Source organism: Macaca mulatta, chromosome 4 (genome assembly GCF_049350105.2).
Source record: "Macaca mulatta isolate MMU2019108-1 chromosome 4, T2T-MMU8v2.0, whole genome shotgun sequence".
Taxonomy (NCBI): Eukaryota; Metazoa; Chordata; class Mammalia; order Primates; family Cercopithecidae; genus Macaca; species Macaca mulatta.
In genome coordinates, this window is record NC_133409.1 from 2471462 (window position 1) to 2493213 (window position 21752).

The 21752-nt window shown below is 41.7% G+C and overlaps 1 protein-coding gene across 11 annotated transcripts in view; it reads left to right on the top strand.

Annotated features, from left to right (window-relative positions):
• Window positions 1–21752, top strand: part of WDR27 (WD repeat domain 27) — a 309044-nt gene that overhangs the window by 142401 nt on the left and 144891 nt on the right. For 5 of the 11 annotated variants that reach the window (XM_078001100.1, XM_078001099.1, XM_078001103.1 and 2 more), the window contains one exon: window positions 4285–4837. The exons of the other annotated variants lie outside the window; for them this stretch is intronic. In XM_078001100.1, coding sequence (XP_077857226.1) covers window positions 4285–4722 — 438 coding nt within the window. In that variant the 3' untranslated portion in view covers window positions 4723–4837. Of the gene's footprint in view, window positions 1–4284; window positions 4838–21752 lie in introns of those variants that run through there. 11 annotated transcript variants of the gene reach the window in all.

Sequence of the window (21752 nt, forward strand, 5' to 3'; positions counted from 1 at the left end):
CGAACATCAGACTCCAAGTTCTTCAGCTTTTGGACTCTTGGACCTCGGACTGACACTGGTGGTTTGCCAGGGGCTCTCGCGCCTTTGGCCACAGGCTGAAGGCTGCATCTGGACTTCCCTACTTTTGAGGTTTTGGGACTTGGTTTGGCTTCCTTGCTCCTCAGCTTGGAGACAGCCTGTTGTGAGACTTCACCTTGTGATGGTGTGAGTCAATTCTCCTGATAAACTCCCCTCCATATACTCCTCTGTCCTGTGAGTCCTGTCCCTTTAGGGATCCCTGAATAATACAACCACTGTCTTGTGAAGGCTGGATCATGTCATGGATGTGACGTTTGTAACGCCTCTGAGCCGCTCAAGAAATGCAGACTCTTCCTTTTAAACCTCCACCCACCCGTGTCCCCCTTCAGGTGTGGGCTCAGAAATCACACAATGAAGGCAGACTCTGAATTTGGAAAGTAAACTTTCTTACCCTCACGGGCTAGATTTTTACATTGTAAAATAAGAAAGAAAATCTGTTTTGATTAAACTGATGTCTTAATGATGTTGAAGCGAAAGAGATGCTGTGGCCGCGTCCCTGTGGCCAGTGCCGCCTTCTTGTCTCTCGTGAGCACAGTTCCGTGCCGCCTTCTTCACAGACATCCCCTCTGCCCTCGGATACAGCTTTTCTTTTAAGGTATGCTTGAATTTTAAACGGAAAATAACCTTTGGTTTGTTAGAGACACACGAATGTTAGTTCAGGCACATGTTTGGAGTTGAAGCCAAGTTGGGTCTGACTGGTGTGAGCTGAATGCTTCAGCGTTCGGGGTCCGGCTTTGTGGAGACCCCGTCGGGGTGGTGGGCTCCCGTCGGGACTCACGCGTGGTTCAGCTGTTACTTTTTTGGCTTTGTTTTGTCTTTTTCACCAAGTCCATTTCTTCCGTCCCTGACCCTGGCTGCAGTGGAGTTGCAGGAAAGAGGTGGAGGAGCCTGGGCTCGACTGCGGCTGGTGGGGCAGCCTCGGGGGCCACGGCGCAGGGAGGCGTCCAGGGCGGACCGAGCAAGAAACATTTCTCCATGTGCAGGTTTCTCTGGGGTCCGCTGTCAGCTTTATTATCTCCTCACTTGATGCTGCCTCTGAATTTATCCTACTTTTCTTCATCTTAAACTGTGATCTGTGATTATTTTCCAAAAGCCCCAGCATGTCTCCTTTAGACCCATTTGCTCTGGGCATTCCTCCGCAGTGCTGCCGCGCTCACACTCCGGACTCGGAGCCAGCCCAAGCGTTTCCTTCCCCGGCTGTGGCCTCCTCTCCCTGACTTGTCACCTGCAACTCCCAGAGCCTGAGCGGGAGCCGTAGAGCTCTCCTGCAAGCTCATCCTCCACCTCCTCAGCCTCCCCACCCCTCTCTGTTCCTTATTTCACTTCTGCAGATTGTACAATTTTTTTTTTTTTTTTTTTTTTTACCAGTTTCTATGTCTCAAATGCCCCTGAGTCTAACCTTCCATCCAGGTCCCGCTGGTCTCACTGTGATGCCCATGCGCCCTCCCCGCGTCCCCTGCAATCTCCCCTGTCCTGTGCCCGGGCACTCGTGCAGCCTGGCACAGAGGCGGAGAGGCCGGAGCCTGTCGTCCTGCAGAGTTGGAGTCACATCTGTGCCTGCTGAGGCCCCCTTCTGTTCTTAGAAGCCCTTGACACAGCTGTGGGTGCCCCATGCTCCCCCATTTGCTGCCTTAGGGGATTCCCCCAAATTGCGAAAATGTTTACGTACCCATTTAGTTCAAAATACTTTTGAAATTCTCTTTTGATGTTTGTCATTGATTCATGGGTTGTCGAAAGTTAGTGTGCTGTTTGGTTTTCAAATATTTGAGGTCTTTCTTGAAATCTTTCTTTTACTGATTTCCAGTTTAATACTGCATGGACAGAGGAAATGCTTTGCATGGCTTGAATGGATTGCTTTTGCTTTGTGTTCTGTGTCCACCTGAAAAGAATGCAGACTCTGCTGTTGGCAGCGCAGGATCTGAGAAACGTGTCGTGTTGTTTGGGAGTGTCCTCGAGTCTTCCGCATCTTTATGTGGTGTATGTTTGTCCTTTCCAGGATTGAGGGCGGCATTGAAATCTCTGATCATACCTCTAGGTTTTCTCTTTTCCTTGTAATTCTATCAGTTTTTTCTTTTATTTTGAAGCTGCTTTATTAGGTTAGGATTGTTACGTCCTCTTAATGAGTAGACACCTTTATTGTAATGACATAGTGGTCTTTATTCCTGGGAATATTTTTTGCTTTGAAATATACTTTGTTCAAAATTAATGTAGCCACTCTAGCTTTCTTTTGTTAGTGTTAGGATGGTATATCTTTTAAAATTATTTTTTTAAACCTATCTAAGTCTCCTTGTTTGAAGTGCATTTCTTATAGGCTGTATTTAGTTGCATCTTGATCTTTTATCCAATTTGACTATTTCTGCATTTTACTGTGTAGGTTTAGACCATTCATATTTAATGTGATTATTAATGTGATTATGTTTAAAACTCTGTCTTGCTTATTCATTTTCTATTTGCTCCTTCTGATCTTTCTTTTCTTTTTATTTTTCTGCTTTCTTTTGACTCCATTAGATATTTTCTGTATTTCCATTTATCATCTTTTTTTTTTTTTTTTTTGGCTTCTTAGGTGTAACTCTTTGTTTAGTTAATCTGAGGTTTCTTTAATTTAAAGTATAAATCCTTAACTGTGGTATTCTACCGTTGAGTGATAGGATGCCACTTCATCTTACAATAGCAAACTTCCATTTCTCCTCTCCAGGCTGGGTGCTATTACTGTCATGCATTTTACTTTTACGGTGTTACGATCTAATTGTTTGTTTTCTGCCCCCCAAATTCATATGTTGAAAGCCTCTCTCCTAAGATGATGGTGTTCGGAGGTGGGACCATCAGGAGGTGATGAGGTCATGGGGGAAGAGCCTCATGACAGGAATTACTGCCCCCATAAAAGAGACCTCAGGGCACTTATTGGCGCTTTCCACCATGTGAGGGGCAGTGAGAATGCACTGTCTATGAGGAGGCCCTCACCAGACACTGCCAGCACCTTCATCCTGGACCTCCAGCCTCCAGGACGGTGAGAGATAAATGTCTGTTATTTGTAAACCACCCAGTTTATGGCATTTTTGTGACAGCAGCCTGAATGGACTAAGACAACATTTGTTGTAAATTCCACACTAGGTCATTATCAATTTTGTTTAAACAGTTATCTCTTAGAGATATTTAAATAATAAGAAAAAAATGCTATATATTTGCCCATGTAGTTCCTCAGCAAACCTTTTGAACTTTGATTTTCTTATCTCTAAAATTAGGTGTTGGATTATATGATCTTTCTGGCCCTTGAGTAGGTCTCCCCTCCACAGAGCAGATTGATATGGTGTGAAACTCTGTGAGGGGTGTGTGTGTGTCTGCCTGGGGTAGTATAAAATGTATAGTTTACATTTTTACAGTAGTCTATGTTTTATAAATATGTAATATATAAAAACAGTAATAATAAAGCAATCTGATAATTATTGTGTGTACTGGATATGTAGTTGAGGATGATGGGGTAAAGTGACCAAAGTTAGTGTCCCATCAACAACAGGGCCAGCATCAAGCCCATCTTCGAATTCAGAGCTACAGGGACCTGGCCCTTGGACCTGGCTCTGCCGGACACCTTGGTGCTGTCCTGTCAGGCATGGGCAGCCTCCCTGCACACTGGGCTTGCCTGGCTCCCACTTGGAGTTTCTTGTCTGGGCCGTGTGCACACGCCCTACTTCTTATTTGTAGCCAAAGACAAAATGGTTTGAGATTGTATTAGTCCATTTTATGCTGCTGTTAAGACATACCTGAGACTGGGAAGAAAAGTAGGTTTAATTTGACTTGCAGTTCCACATGGCTGGGGAGGCCTCCCAATCATGGCGGAAGGTAAAAGGCACTTTTTACATGGTGGCAGGGAAGAGAGAATGAGAGAGAAGCAAAAGCAGAAACCCCTGATAAAACCGTCAGATCTCATGAGACTTAGTCACTCTCACGAGAACAGCACGGGAAAGACAGGCCCCCGTGATTCAATTACCTCCCCCTGGGTCCCTCCCACAACATGTGGGAATTCTGGGAGATACAATTCAAGTGGAGGTTTGGGTGGGGACACAGCCAGACCATATCAGAGGTCAATTTCAACATTTACTTGCACTGATTAGGTGCTTACTGCGTCACAGTCACTATCCTTAAGTGCTTTATGTAACTGTAATCATCACCGCCTCAACAAGTGGATACCTCATTACCTTCCTATCGCAGATAAGGAAACTGAGGCACAAAGACGTTAAAATGCCAAACAAAAGCACGCAGTGGGTAAGTGGACCTGCAAGGCCTTCGCACCTCATCGATCTGACTTCAGATTCCGTCTTCATCAGCACAGTGTCCACCTACACACCACAAAGCTATATAAGGACAGAAGAGAGAAGTGGGTTCTGCTACCACCAGCGAGCACTGGGAAGCATCTTGAAGAAAAGCAGGGTGAGCTCTATGGAGCCTTTCGGGGCCGATTCAAGAGCAGAAGCTGTATCTTTCTTACTATGGACACTCGGGAACTGGAGAAAGGTTTCCTTCTCAAATTTATTGACTAGAACTCAGTTCCAAATCAACATTTCAAAAAAGTTTCTTATTTCTATGAGAGGTAATATATATTATATTTCTATTAATGTGGCATTAATGCTTGTTTTTTTTCTTTTTTAGTCCCTGAGTGGTTTCAAATGTGTGTTTTCATGTACAATTTATAGTTCTGAAGAGTGTGTCATTTCCAGATATTTCCTGACTGTCTCATCAATGCCCACACCATAAAAGTTAATTTCATGCCTAAGGAATCTACGCTACCATCCTTTTGGAAAATGTTCTGCAGATTCTAGCAAAGTCAACAGCCAAACCGTGAATGTAAAGGCCGCCGTACAGACTACAGAAGTAGGCAGCTTGCCATTGCCACGCTGCCTTCTTTACATTCAAATGATTTGTATAAGAGCCAAAAAAATGTACTTCACATAGTATTGGTCTTTCACTGCCATGCAGGGATGAGCTGTCCAGATGATAAATTAAGGCAATGAGAAAATAAGGGATTGGCTTCAAGATTTGTGGTTGCCGACGGAATTTCTTCAACAGAAAGGGAAGGAAACTGAAGTACGGAACTGGTGGGATATTATTATTTTTACTGTAAACCATCCGAGCCTGTCAGGCCTGTAACTTCCAAGTGCGATGTATTATGATCTACCGTGTAAAACAAAAAGATTCTGAACTTGAGTCAGTAATAGCTGGTTTATTCCAGGATTCAAATGTGAGTAACGTACCTCTCACCAACAGTAGTCAAAATGAGCAGCCTGCTGTGCTGTGGATTTATGGCTCACGGACTCTGGATGAGTACTGCATTTAAGTTAGTGGAGTGACAAATAATCGAATTGGAAAATCACGGCATCCAGAATGGAACTGCATAAAAATCTACTGGAGTGTTTCTGAAAAGATGAAGATTTCTGGGCCCTTATCCCAGACTTTCTATTTCAGGGGTCCCTGGAAGAGCCTGCAGGTTTGGCTTTTCCATCTCAGGACTCTGTTGCAGGGTCTCTGCGTCTGTCGCCTGGAGGTGCGCACTGACTATGTGCAGATGAGCCGTCATCCTGTTGACTGCCCAACCCTCGGCTGCCTGTGCTCTGGGTCGCCACTCATTCGACCAGCAAGACTCACATCCAGCAGTAAGGACTCTACCGGGCTGGGAACCCGGTGCTTATTCTCGAACTCAGCAATCCAGCGGTGCACCTGGCTCTGTTTCCAGCCTGGCCAATGATATTCTAAGCACGAATTATTACATATTACTAATTATTAAATATCAAATGTAATATCTAGAGCATGCGCTGTTCACTTCCTGAGGCCAGAATATCAACTGATCTGTAGAATAGCAATCAGAAGAGGCTGAATTCAAATATGATCAAAATCACTAATTAACATACTTGGACACAAGATCACTTCAGTGAGGAGTTTTTATGTGCAGAAGCCATCGCTGTTTGTGGGAAACAGAAATGTCAAAGGGAGTATTGAACTTAGACCAATTTCTGATGAAATGCAGCACACACCTTTTTGTTTGCACCCAGAAATTTTTAGATAGTGTTGGGAAATATAGTGGCCTGATTTATGCCCTCATAGTTCTTTCCCATCATAGAAACACTATAAAGTTAAGAGGGCTTTATAGACACACAGGCTGCTATAAAAAAATTCTCCCATTTTTATATTCAGTCAATATGTTTTTTCAAGTCTAAAACAGTATACAATATAGAAAAGGGTAATGAAGACAGTCTCTTACTTTAGGGATAATCTTCTGTCCTGATAACTTACTGAGTATGTGGAGGGGAATGCAAGTTTTTAAAAAATACTTTGATATTTTTATTTATTTATTTATTTATTTATTTATTTTATTTTATTTTATTTTTTTGAGACAGAGTCTCGCTCTGTCGCCCAGGCGCGAGTGCAGTGGCGCGATCTCGGCTCACTGCAAGCTCCGCCTCCTGGGTTCACGCCATTCTCCTGCCTCAGCCTCCCGAGTAGCTGGGACGACAGGCGCCGATATTTTTATTTTTAATGAAAAAAATGTTAGAGACAGCATCTCTCTCTGTTGCCCAGGCTGAACTCTTGGGCTCCTGCAATCTTCCCACCCCAGCCTCCTGAGTGTCTGGGACCACAGGTGTGGGCCACCATGCCCAGCTTATACTTTGATGTTTTTAATCAAAATAAAAGAATTTTGGAATAAGAATTGAAAAGGAAAGATTGAAGATAAAGAAATAAAAGTATTAGCAGTTTATCTGCAGAGGCACTGAATCAGCACATGTTCTAAATCATGTAGGGCTCCTTTCTTTTTCTGGGGTTACAGTGAACAAATGAACAGCCAGAGGCCCCAGTCCCGTGGCACAGGTGCACCTGCACCCCACCCCCCACCTCAGGGTCTTCCCTACGTCCCCCAGTCAGTCCTCATTTCCACACTCCAACATGGAAACTGCTCTTGTGTCCTTCACAGACTGGCTTTGTCTGTTCCGGATTGTCACATGAATGCCATTTGGCAAGGTTTCTTCTCTGTTTGGCCTCTGTGTAATGATTTTGAAATTCCTCGGCAATGTTGCACGCATTCTGGTTCTTCCTTTATATCACCGAGGCGTTTTCCCCTGTGTGGGAGAAACACAGTTTCCCCAGCCCTCAGTTGAGGATCTTTTGATGTGTCCAGTTTTTGGTGATTACAAATAAAGCTGCCATAAAAATTCTTGTGCAGCTGTTTGTGTGCACACATGTTCTCGTTTCTCTTGCGAGAGACTGGAGTGCAGTTGCTGAGGGTGGTGTGTGCTTAACCGCAACGTAACTGCCCCTCAGTTTTGCATGGGATTGTACCGCTTGACACTTCCAGTAAGGTATGAGAGTCTCAGTGCCATAATCTCAGTTACATGCGGTTTCTTTAGTCTTTAATTTTAGCCTTGAGGTGGTATTTTAATTGTGGTTTTAATTTGCATTTCTTTTGTAATGAATGATGTTGAGCACTTTACCATATACTTATATGCCCATTTTTAATTGGGTTCTTTTCTAAATTATTGAGTTGTAGAACTTTTTAAAAAATGTATTCTTAACTCTAGGCAGGTATTGCAGTGTATTGCAGTGTTTCCCCTCATCTGTGGGTTGCTTATTGGTATCATCATGGCATCCTTTAATGAACAGAAGTTTTACATTTTTATGAAATCTAGTTTTCAATTAAAATTAGATTTGGTTAATCCTTTCTGTGGCCTAAGAAACCTTTGCTAACCCAGAGACTGAGAAGATATTCTTCTGTGTTTCCTTCTAGGACATTTGTGGTTTTTTATTCCATTTAGATCTATAACCCATTCATACATAACAGTATTAGCAAAACCACCGTGGCTTGAAACCACACCCTCTTTATCTCTCAGCTCCTGTGGGTCAAGAATCAGGGTGCGGGGGGGCTGGGTCCTCTGCCCAGGGTCTCACAGGCTGAGACCAAGCTGTTGGCAGGGCCTTGGGTCCCTTCTGAGGCTCCCCTGGGGACAGATCTGCTGGCAAGCTCACCAAGGTCTTGGCAGATTTTAGTTCCTTGTGGCTGCAGGACTGAGGGCCTCAGTTTCTTGATGGCTACAGGGTGGAAGCCACTATCAGCTCCCTGAGGCCCCCAAGGCTCCTGCCTCACAGGGTCCCCAGCACAACCACATGCGTCCTCACAGCCAGCGAGCGAGAGAGACTCCAGCAAGATGCAGCCGTGTGCACAGGCACGCCTTAATTCATCCCTCATTCTGTGTGATATGCTGCAGACGCCTCCCGTGCTCACAGACAGGTCACATGAGGGCGTGGGTCCCTCCTCCACCTCCATCACAAACTGATTTTGGGTGGGGAGAAGGGTAAGTAAAGAGTCATTTTTCCCTGTATGAATATCTGTTGGCTCCAGCAACACGTGTTAAAAACAATTTCCTTTTCGGCCGGGCGCGGTGGCTCAAGCCTGTAATCCCAGCACTTTGGGAGGCCGAGACGGGTGGATCACGAGGTCAGGAGATCGAGACCATCCTGGCTAACACAGTGAAACCCCGTCTCTACTAAAAATACAAAAACTTAGCCGGGCGAGGTGGCGGGCGCCTATAGTCCCAGCTACTCGGGAGGCTGAGGCAGGAGAATGGCGTAAACCCGGGAGGCGGAGCTTGCAGTGAGCTGAGATCTGGCCACTGCACTCCAGCCTGGGCGACAGAGCGAGACTCCGTCTCAAAAAAAAACAAAAAACAAAAAACAAAAACAATTTCCTTTTCACTGGTGTCCTTGGTGGAACTTCATTATCTCTGTAAGTTAAATCTCTTGCTTAATAATCTTATTATAATTTCAAAAGAAGTGAATTTGGCTTATTCTTCCAGTGGTATGATTGTTATTGTAGTTGCCTAGTGAAGAAAATTATTGTCTCTCCTGATGATACCTCTAAAATGTTTGGTGATCTTATGGGCTCCATTACAAAAGTGGAGGCTCACTAATATTATTCTGGAAAATTACTCAGTAAGATTGGTTAATTATATTGTAATTGACCTCATGTGTCGTACGCCCATAGTTTTGCTGTGTTACTTGACAATTTTTATTTTTTCCCCTAAGAATTTTAGTGAGAAATATAAATGATCATTGTTTTTTCATTCTCTTCACTGCCTGTAGGATTTAGTCCTAGCAAGGTTGACCTTGTGCTGCCGAGTCTACCTTTCTGCCTGGTCTCTCTTCCATCCTTCTCTGTGCACTGGTCCCCAGAGCCCTCTCCTGCTCTGGTGATGAGTTTGGCTGGAGCCGTCTGCTGTTGTTTGCTTGGAATGTGTTTTTCACACTCGCTCTTTCCAGACTGCTCGTTAGCCCTCCGTCCTCCTTCAAATGTTGTCCTCTCTGAGACATCTCCTGAAATGAAGTTGGCGTCAGACCTTGGTGTCTCCATTACAGGGTTTAGATGCTGATGTGAAGAGGACCCGGGCCTCACATTGTAAACTGTCAGCTTACATATCCTGTGTGCCACTGGAATTTTAGTTATTCAAGGGAAGAATAGTTCTTCATTTTTTTCTTCTTAGTCACCCTAATCATCAGTATAGATCAGATCCTCAGTGAATGCTGGTGAAATAAATCAATCCATATTCTTATGTGTTATAACCAGTTATTTCTAACAACTTTACTTATTTTAATATTGCCTAGAAAGTGCAGTATTTTTCAACCAAGAGTATTTATATCATCGTGGAGGCTGAAATGTACATCTACCACACAGAATTCTAGAAAACAAAATCTATGTAGTCAATTTACTTTGAAAACATTTAAAATGATAAATCACCAGAAGCTAAGCACGTTTTATGCATAAAAGTAGCCTGTCACATAACCTAGGAGGTTAGTAATGCACTTGCAGGGAAGGTACAGCTAATCCCCTTTTACAATCGTGCATAGCGGTGGTTGACCAGCACGGAGGGTGGTGGTGCAGTCATTGCTTGGGTTGAAACACAGAAGAACTGGGTGGCACAGAAGCCACATGGGAACACTGTGTGCTTTGCAGCTCCAAAAGTTTGGGATCTGGAATGCAGAAATGCTTATATTTTTAAGGATGCATCCTACTTCAATATTTTCATTTGGTTATACTTTAGGCGATTTTAATATTTAAAATTGTATTTCGCCAGCAATGATTTATATAAAAAGTACTGGAGTTGACAGTCAGGGCCATGAATCGTAGCACATCTGTGATTTGCTGGCAAAGCACCGCCAGGGGCAGCTTTGCTCATATTTTTTGGTCAGAGGACTTGCCTCTGCTGATGGCTCCCCGTCTTCTTGCATTAACCATCAGGCTTTCCTTTAGAGCGTGGTAGGCACTTGTGCCCGACTACAGCCCCTTCCCGCCCAGCCACTGAGTCCTTCCAGCCCCTGAGGCTGAAGGGAGCATGGGCTGGGCATGAACTGGGCATGAACTAGAAGCTGAGGCTCCTAGCCTCAGATCTGCCCTTTGCTGTTGGGTTTCTTGAGTTCCCTTGACAGGGAGCAGCATTCCACTCGGTTATTACTTCATTTCCTGAGATAATCATGACTTCTTTGTCAGCCTGTTTTTTATGCGAAATTTTAGCAGAACTAGAACAATAGCACACTTTTAAAAAGTGACTTAAAAGATTACAAAGAATAATTTCATTTTACAGATCAAAAATCCGCCATTTAGAGAATTTAGGAATTGTCAAATGTCATAGACCGAATTTGTGGCAAACTGTAGAGTAAAATCAGGTCTTCCACACTCAGCCAGGATTCTTCTCTCACACCCTTTCGCCTCTTCGGAACATCTGGATGGTTCCGGGGCCTCGGAACACAATATAGTTTGAACATGTGAGCGGTAACGTCCCCCACATTTGTGGAAATATTTTCCCTGTGACATTTGTGGAAATATTTTCAGTTTGTTCTGGGAGAAGAGAACCTTGAGTATCCCCTTAAGCATGTTATGCTCTTCTAGCAGGTTGTAATGTTCACATAACAATATCAATTTAGCCTTCAAAGCAGGCCTTAAAAGACGAAATTACCATTCCCTTATGTAGAAAGGCGACTGAGACTCAAAGCGCTTGAGAGTGACCCCTGGCCACTCAGTTACTGAATGGCAGAGAAGGTTCTGAAGCAGAAGTCCTGGGTCCAAGACCAGAAATCCTCCTACTACAGAACAGCTGATCTGTGTGTTTTGGTCTTTCCATTTTATGACAATATTTACTCATCTTTTTGTGGCACTTTATTTCTAATTTATATTCTAAAATGTGTCATAAAGATTCAGTGAAAATTTGGCAGAGAATATTTTATATTGCTCTTCTTTTCTAAAGATAAAAATGGTACCATGTCTTCCTCCTGGCCTGTGTATTAAACAGGAAAGAACAGCTCGCGGATGGGCAGGCAGATGGCGCACGGCCCGGCTGGGAGTGAGGGGTTGGCGGCCCCCTAGAGCAGGGGCCACATGGGGACGGCCAGGACTCCGCTGCTGCCTGAAAACGTTCCATGAGCACCCACAGTCCCTGTGGATGCTGCTGTCCCACAGTGCTCAGGTCTCTCTGATGGTGTTCCCGCCCGGGCCCTCCCCACCTCCCTGCATTCACACACACACACACACACACACACACACACACACACACACACACACACACACACACACACACCCTCCCCAAACAGCATACAGAGCACCTGTGAGCAGCGCTTAGCTGCCTTTTAGAACAGCATCTGCCACTGCAGAACTCTCAAGTTCATGGAATGAGGACATCATGAGGGGTGATTATTTTAGCCTCAACTGAGAGAGAGTCTTTTAAAACAGTTAAAAATCCTCAATTACAGATGACATACATGAAAATACAATTCATTTTTACATATATGGTAACACAGTTCCACTAGCAATGTTTAAACGTTAGATGGTAGAAGATAGTTTGGGATAATGTCATCACAATAAATTAGGATCCAGGGAGGCAGGTGAATTGTTCAGAGCAAGCCTTTCTTCCGTGGAACCTGGCATGAATCTTGCCTTTACCTCTTACTGGCTATATGACCTTGAACAAGTTATTTCACCTCTTTTATTGCTAGTTTCATCAGTGAAATATTATCAAGTAACTTAATTCAAGAAAGGTTTATGAAGGAGCTACTGCAGGGTGTATGGCTGTTAAATAGATATCATTTGTCCAACACAGCTGTATCCCACGCCCTCCGCATTCAGCCGTTGCTCTGGGAGTGAGGGCTACAGTGGACACGGGCTGAAAGTCCTCATGGAGCTGGCGTTTCAGTGCATTTATGTTTGTGCAGGAGAGACAAACAGTAATAAAATGAGTGGTCATTTACATGCTTATTAAAAGGCCACGGGTTCTATTGCTAAATGGAAAGAAGGGGTGGGGCAGCTTGGGCAGGTGGGGACAATGACTCTGCATGTGTGGTCAGGGTGGGCTGCGTGACTGCCGGTGGCGGGACGATGAGAACCCAGGCCCGAGCAGGATGGAGCCTGGATGCTTGTGTCAGCAGGATGGACGCTGCAGCAGCAAGTGAGCGAGAGACCTCCTGAGTGGCCGGGGGCAGTGGGGCCCAGATCCCCGAGGCCTTTCTTTGTCTGCGGCTTCTCTTCGTGGGACGGAAGCCATGGGAGGGTATGGAGTAGATCACTAAGAAATATCTGACTTCTAAGACAGGGGTTTGCAGATGACACTGTTTTTGTAAACAAAGTTTTATCAGCACCCAGGCATGCATGTTAAGTATCGACTGTGACAGTTCAGAATAGCAACAGCGGAGTTGAGTGGTTATGACACAAGCCACCTGGCCTTCGCAGCCCAAATCGTCTTTACTCTCTGGCCGCTAATACGACACGGTTTTTCTTTTTTCTTTTTTTTTTTTTTTTTTTTCGAGACGGAGTCTCGCTCTTATTGCCCAGGTTAGAGTACAGTGGCACAATCTTGGCTCATTCCAGCCTCCACCTCCTGGGTTCAGGTGATTCTCCTGCCTCAGCCTCCTGAGTAGCTGGGATTACAGGCGCCCACCACCACGCCCAGCTAATTTTTTTGTATTTTTAGTAGAGACGGGGTTTCACCATGTTGGCCAGGCTGGTCTCGAACTCCTGACTTCAGGTGATCCGTCTACTTCAGCCTCCCAAAGTGCTGGGTCTTCCTCTTGTTTTAAGAGAGTCACTCAGGTTGTTGTGTTGAGAAAAAGCTTTAGAGGAAGAGATTGGACACAGGAGACCAACTAGGAGGTGCCTGCAGTAAATCAGGAGAGAGAGCGGTAAGTTCTGTGAAAAACATAACCCAGAGAAGGGGGCCTAGTGAGGGTGGGCATGGGGTCTCTGTGTGTCTGAATTACTTAATGAAGTGATTGGAGCCTTGTGAGTTCCAGTTCATTAGCTGTAGGGGTGGTAGAAATCAGTGTGTTTACTGTAGTAGCTTCGTCCGACTGAAATATGATTTCTATTTATAAGGTGGGGACTCATTCACCTTTCCAAAATAGCATGAATGGACATGCCAGCCCAAACGCCTTTGGAATTTTATAATATTTTTCTTCATTTATTTTTCCTTAGAGGAGTTTATGTTCCTTATTTATTTTAATCTATACCCACATAAAAATAACTCAAAATGGCCAGGTGTGGTGGCTCACACCTGTAAACCCTCCACTTTGGGAAGCTGAGGCAGGCAGATTGCTTGAGTCCAGGAGTTCAAGACCAGCTTGGGCAACATAATGAGACCCCATCTCTATAAAACATACAAAAATTAGCCAGGTGTGGTGGCACATGCCTGTGGTCCCAGGTACTTGGGATGCTGAGGTGGGAGGATTGCTTGAGCCCAGGAGGTCAAGGCTGCGGTGAGCTGTGATTGAGCCACAGCACTCCAGCCTGGGCAACAGAGCAAGACCCTGTCTGAAAAATAAAATAAGGCCAGCTGTGGTGGCTCACACCTGTAATCCCAGCACTTTGGGAGGCTGAGGCGGGTGCATCACTTGAGGCTAGCAGTTCAAGAACAGCCTGGAAATCATGGTGAAACCCCATCTCTACTAAAAATATAAAAATTAGACGAGTATGATGGCACATGCCTGTAATCCTAGCTACTCAGGTGGCTGAGGCAGGAGAATTGCTTGAACCCAGGAGGCGGAGGTTTCAATGAGCCGAGATTGTGCCACTGCACTACAGCCTGGGTGACAGAGTGATACCCTATCTCAAAATAAATAAATAAAAAATAAATAAAATACAATAAAAATAAAAATAACTCAGAATGACACACAAGCATTAAGTGGATGGGTGGACCCAGTACCCTAGACTACCATTTCATCTCCTCAGTGGATGGCAGTTCTTAGCCTCATTAATTTTCTTGTTGATGCTAGATGTGTTCTTTTAGAAATATACAATGTAACTGAACATTCTTATAATGATATATGAGGGTTTTCTGAAAGTTTACTTAAACACATTCTTTTTTAAAGAGCAGTTTTAGGTTCACAGCAAAATTGTGAGGAAAGTGTGGAGATTTCCCGTGTGCCTCCTGGCCCCCTGTCCACATCTTCCACCAGAGTGTTACGTTTGTTACCTTTACCATTGTTGATTAACCTACCTTGACACATCATCATCGCCAAAGTCCACAGTTTATCAGCATTCACTCTTGGTGGTGTGCCTTCCATGGGTTCTGACAAGTCTCTAATGGCATCATCCATCATGACAGCATCATAGCGTGCGTTCTCTACATACTGTAGTTCTACTGCCTTGAGAATCTGCCTATTCATCCCTCTCTCCTTCCTAACTCCTGGCAGCCACTGGTTTCTTTACTGTCTCCGTAGTGTTGCCTTTTCCGGGAGATCATAGAGTTGGAATCACACAGCATGCAGCCTATTCAGATTGGCATCTTTCTCTGCATAGTGTGTGTTTAAGCTTCCTCTGTGTCTTTTCGTGGCTTGCTTGCTCACTTCTTTTTAGTGCTGGATCACAGTCCATCATCTGGATGCACCACAGTTTTATCAGTTCACCTACTGAAGCACGTCTTTGTATTTTTTATATTTTGCGATTATGAATAAAGCTGCTGTAAACATCCGTGGCAATTTTTGTGTGATCAACGATTTTCAGCTTCTTTTGGTAAATACCAAGGAATACAGTTGCAGAATCATATGGTAAGTGTATATTTAGTTCTGTGAGAAACTGCCAAATTATATTCCAAAAAGGCTGCACCATTTTGCATTCCCACCAGCAATGAATGGGAGTTCCTGTTGCTCCACATCCTCACTAGCATTTGGTATTGTCCATGTTCTGGACTTCAGCCATTCTCATAGGTGTGCACATAATCTCATTGTTGTTTAAATGTGCATTTTCCTGATGACATGATGTGGAGCATTTTTATATGCTTATTTGCCGTTGGTATGTCCCTCTTTGGTGAGACATCTGTTGACATCTCTGGCCCAATTTTTAATTGGGTTATTTTCTTTTATATATATATTAGATAGCAGTTCTTTATCGGATTTGTCTTTTGCATTTATTTTCTCCCAGTTTGTGGCTTGTCTTCTCATTCACTTGACATTATCCTTTTCAGAGAAGACGTTTTTAACTTCAGTGAAATCCTGATTTTCAATTATTCTTTCATAGATCATGCTTTTTTTTGTTGTATCTAAAAAGTCATTGCCATACCCAAGGTCATCTAGGTTTTCTTCTATGTTATCTTCTAGGAATTATACAGCTTTGCGTTTTGCAGTTAGGTTTGTGATCAGTTGTGAGTTAACTTTCGTGTGAAGGGTGTAAGGTCAATGTCTAGATTCATTTGTTTTTTTGCATGTGAATGTCCAGGTGTTCTATAGCACCATTTGTTGAAAGACTTTTTTCTTCATTGTATTGTCTTTGCTCCTCTGTCAAAGATCTGTTGGCTGTATTTATGTGGGTCTATTTCTGGGCTCTCTATTCTGTTCCATTGCTGTTTGTCTCTTCTTTTTCCAACACAGCACAGTCTTGATTACTATTGATTCATAGTAAGTCTTAAAGTACGGAACTGTTACGTCTTCAGCTTTGTTCTTCTCTTTCAATACTGAGTTGGCTATTCTCAGTATATGAAATATGAAATATTTCTATGTATATATGAAAGATCTTTTTCTTTTTATACATACAGTGTGGTGTTTCAATACAGGCATACACTGTATAATGATCAAATCAGGGTAATTAACATATCAATCACTTCAAGCTTTTATTATTTCTTCGTAAAATTCAGAATCCTCTCTTCTAGCTGTCTAAAAAATACAATAAGTTATTGTTTATTATAGTTTTTTGCCTTTCTGTATAAATTTCAGAATCATTTTGTTGATAAACACAAAATAATTGGCTGCAATTTTGATTGGGATTGCATTGAATCTATAGATCGAATTGGGAAGAACTGACACCTTAACAATATTGTCTTCCTATCCATGGACATGGAATAGCTCTCCATTTATTTAGTTCTCCTTTGATATCCTTCATTAGAGTTTTGTCATCTTACTCATATAGACCTTGTACTTATTTCGATAGATTTATACCTGTTTCATTTTTGGGTGCTAATGTAAATGATACTGTGTTTTTAATTTCAAATTCCCCTTGTTCATTGTTGGTATATAGGAAAGTGATTAACTTTTGTAAATTAACCTTGAATTCTGCAACCCTGCTAAAATCACTATTTGTTCCAGAAGGTTTTTTTTTTGTTTTGTTTTGTTTTTTTGGTAAATTCTTTCAAATGTTCTATGTAGACAACCATGTCATCTACAAACACAGTCAGTTTTGTTTCTTCTGTACCAATCTGTGTACCTTTTATTTCCTTTTCTTGTCTTATTGCATTAGCTAGGAATTCCAGTACAATGTTGAAAAGCAGTAGTGAAAGGGGATATCCTTGCTTTGTTCCTAATCTCAGTGGCAAAGCTTTAAATTTCTCACCATTAAGTGTGATGTTAGATGTAGGTTTGTGGTAGATATTCTTTATGAAGTTGAAGAAGTTCTCCTCTGTTCTTAGTTTACTGAGAATTTTTATTGTGAATGGGTGTGGTATTTTGTCAAATGATTTTTGGTATCGATATTTTTTAGCTTATTGATGGGATAGATTACATTAATTGAGTTTTAAATGTTGAATCAGCCTTGCGTACCTGAAATAAATCCCACCTGGTCAAGGTGTATAATTTCGTTCTTACATTGTTGGATTCAACTTACTAATATTTTATTGAGGGTTTTTGCATCTGTGTACATGAGAAATATTAGTCTCTAGTTGTTCTTTTTTCTTTTTACTGTCCTTGGCTTTTTTGTTAGAGAAATGCTGGCCTCATAGAATGAGTTTGGAAGCATTCTTTCTGTTTCTATCCTTTAAAGGAGATTATAGAGAATTGGAGTCATTTATTATTTAAATATCTGGTATAATTCACCAGTGAACCCATCTGGGCCTAGTGATTTCTGTTTTGAAAAGTTATTAATTATTTATTCAATTTTGGATATAGTGTTACTTAGACTGTTTCTTCTTGTGTGAGTTTTGGCATATTGTGTCTTTCAAGGAATTGGTCCATTTTGTGTAGGTTATCACATTTATGGGCATAAAGTTGTTTATAGAATTCTTTTTTATCTTTTTTATGAGATCTGTATATGTGGTGTCCCCTCTTTCATTTCTGATATTAGTAATTTGTGTCCTGTCCCTTTTTTCTTGGCTGTCTCCTCACTTTCAATTGTGAGAACATACCCAAGAGCTAGACTGTAAGTAAAAACTGTCTCTAACAAACTAAGCAGGCACGTGAGGTCTCTCCAGTAGTTTGAGTTTTACATAAGCCAGCACCCCTAGTATAGTTATTGTTGATAAGAAACATGGCCAGACAGCTGGAGATTTTACATAGAAAGTTTCTTTCATAAAAGTATTCTCATTTTGTGGTAGCTTCTTGACCATTTCATCCGTGCTAAGCTTTGCTTGAGCTGTGGAACCCTTCCATGATGGGTTTGAGGGTCTGGGGGTAGAAGGGATTTGTGTCCTATTTCTCATCTGGAAACTGGAGAAGAGATGACCTCAGGTGTGCTCAGTGGCACGAAGAGGGTGGTGTCAGTGGTTTAGAATCTGCAGCCAGGCAAGTCTGAGGAGACTGTGGATACACATCTGCCCTATCCTCAGTGTCCCCACCGCTCTCTCTGAGCTCCTGAGGGCCCAGGAAGACTCAAAAGGGAAGCAGAAGGGAGTGCATGGAGGCTGGCTGTGAGCCAGCTTCATATGGGAGCTGGAGCCCAGGTCCCCGCAGCACAGCAGAGTGACTGTCTCAGATAGGGCTGCTGTGAACGCTCCTATACACAGGTTTTGTGTGAACAGAAGTTGTCTCTCCTCTGGGGCAAATGTCTAAGTACACAGTTGCTGGACTGTTGGGCAGTTGCTTGTTTCGTTTTCTTGGAAACACTGAACTGTTTTCAGAGTGACCATACCCTCTTACATTCCCACCAGCAGTGTGTGTGAGTGATTCATTTCTTCATGTCCTTGTCAGCATTTGATGTTGTCACTGTTTTCTATTTGAGCCACAGAGATAGGTGTGTCTGATAGATACCACACTGTGGCTTTGATCTGTGTTTCCTTAATGGCTGGTGAGGCTGAGCATCTTTAATGTGCTTACTTGTCATCTGTGTAAGCCTCTTGGTGGCTTACAGAATATCTGTTCGTATCTCTTACCCTTTTTCTTTTTTTCTTCCCTTTTTCTAATTGAACTGTTTGTTGTTTTCCTGTTGAGTTTTGAGAGTCGTGTTTTTTATATATATATATATATATTTATGTGTTTATATATATATGTATATATATATTTACTATGTATCATAAAATTTATATATATATGTGTGTGTGTATATATATATATATATATATAGTATGTAGTCTAAATACTAGTGTTTTGTCAGATGTCTAGCTTGAAAATGTTTTCTCCAATTCTGTAACTTACCTTTTCACCTTTTTATCCTCTTAACAGGTCTTTCACAGAGCAGAAGTTTTTTATTTTTATTTTTTTGGAGACAGGGTCTCACTCTGTCACCAAGGCTGGAGCACGGTGGCGCAATCTCAGCTCACTGCAGTCTCTGCCTCCCGGCTCAAGTGATCCTCTGACCTTAGCCTCCTGAGTAGCTGGGACTATAGGCACCACCACGCTGTACTAATTTTTGTATTTTTACGTAGAGATGGGGTCTCATCACCTCAAACTCCTGGGCTCAAGTGATCCACCTGCTTCAGCCTCCCAAAGTGCTAGGATTACAGGGGTGAGCCACCAGGCCCGGCTGGATGAGGTATAATTGGTCAACTTTTCCTTGTGTAGATTCTTCTTTGGTGCAAAATATAAGAACTCTGCCTAACCCTAGATCCCATGGATGTTTTATTATGTGTTTTTCTAAAAGTTTTATAATTTATTTTGTACCTTTATCAAATATTGGTTGGGCATATTTGTGTGGGTCTGTTTCTTCATTCTCTATCCTGTTTCATTGCTCTGTGTCTTTGTCTCTTCACCAGTACCATACTGTCTTGATTAGTGTGGCCGTAAAGTAAGCTATACTGTGAGGTAGAGTAATTCCTCTCATTTTATTCTTGTTTGTCAAGTTTTAGCTATTTTAGTACTGTGCCATTCCAGATAAATATTAGAATAAGCTTGTCTGTGTCTACAAAAATTCTTTTTGGGATTTTGGTTAAAATTTCATTAACCCTATAGATAAATCTGGGGGAGAATTTACATTTTTACTATGTTGAGTCTTCCAGTACATGGAACATGGTTTGTATTTCCATTTATTTTGATATTTGATTTCTTTTGTCAACATTTTGTAATTGTCAGCAGGCATATATTACAGACTTTTAAAAAAAAGTTATACCTAGGTATATAATTTTCTTTAGAATGATTGTAAATAATACTGTGTTTTAAAAGTTGGTTTCCACATGATCATTTTTAGGATATAGAAATGAGACTGATTTGGGCTGGGTGCAGTGGCTCACACCTGTAATCCCAGCACTTTGGGAGGCCAAAGCAGTTGGATCACTTGAGGCCAGGTATTTGAGACCAGCTTGGCCAACATGGCGAAACCCCATCTCTACTAAAAATGCAAAAATTAGCTGGGCGTGGTGGTGCCTGTGGCCCCAGCTACTCGGAAGACTGAGGTAAGAGGATCGCTTGAACCTGGGAGGCGGAGGTTGCAGTGAGCTGAGATTGCGCCACCACACTCCAGCCTGGGTGACAGAGCGAGACTCCATCTCAAACAAAAAAAAAAAAAGAAAAAGAAGTGAGACTGATTTTATGTGATGATATTATATCCTGCAACTTTGATGAATTTACTCATTAGTTCTAAGAGTTTTTTTTTTTTAAATAAATGTCTTGGGATTTTCTCTGTAAATAAGCATGTCCTCTGCAAATAAGGACAGTTTATTTCCTCCCCCAAATCTGCCCTGCTCTTGCCTAGCTCAGTCGCTATACCCTAGAGCACTATGTGGACTGAGAGTGTGAGAGCAGACATCTTTTCATCATCCCCAAACTCAGGGGAAAGCATCCAGTCATCACCATTATGTGATGTTAGTTGTGTTTTCTTGATGCTGTTTATCAAGGCAATGTTCCTCTCTTCCTGAATTGCTGAGCTTATATTAAATATATGTTGCCTTTTCCAAATACTTTTCTGCAACAATTGTTACCATATAATTTTTCTTCTTTAGCTTGCTGATGTGATCAACTGTGATATTTCGATATTGTGTAACGTAATATGTCAATATTTGAAATCTGCACGACTCAGTGAACTGATGTTTTCTAGGTGATTAATGCATGTTGTTACAAAATCATACATTGGTGAAAATCTATTCAAAGTGGAAGATAGACCAATAGATTTTAATGCTTCAAAATGCAAACAATTTATTGACAAGATTTCAAGTTTCACAACTCACATAACCTTTAGGAAATATACACTCATCACGTTTTGAAGTAGTATTAAAAAAGAATTATTCACAATTATCTGAAATGAGTATTAAAAATACTTCTTCCTTTCCCAACCCCATGTCTTCAACCCAAACAACAGATTGCAACAGACTGAATGCTGAAAAAATATAAAACCACATGGCATTCATCTCACCAATTTGTTTTTGTTTAGGAAAATATAATTACCATATAAAATAAGTTCTGTTAAAAGGCAATGGATTTGTTATTATGAATTTAAATAAATTAATAAATACATATTTTTAAAACTTTTCATTTTTAATTTCTAATTTGCTAAATATTGGTAGAAATTACCCACATGAGTAAAAGCCCTTTGAAATCTCAATAATTTTTAAGAGTATGAAGGGGATATTAAGACCAAAATGTTTAAGAACTGTTGTCCTATGATGGGATTATTCTGGCTTTAAATAGTTCCTTGTACTCAGTTTGGTAAGACATTTCTCTAGAACTTTGCCTATTTGCTGAGTATTCAGATTTATTGGTGTCAGGTTGTTCATTGCCTTTTCTTATCATTTTTTGCTTAACTTTTAAAAAAATTTTGATATTATTTGAAACTGATAGAAAAGATATAAAAATAATATGTAAAATACTATATATATTTTACCCAGATTAAATAATTATTTTATTTACACATGTCCCATTTTCTTATTGATTTATTATTTGTTCATATTCCTTCCTTCTCATTCTTCTTACATGTAGCTGATTAGCACCTTCACTCTGGTTAGTCCATGCTGAGATGCTCTGTAAGTCTAAAATACACATGAGATTTTGAAGCCGTAGTACAAAAGATATGTTTGCTCAATAATAATTTT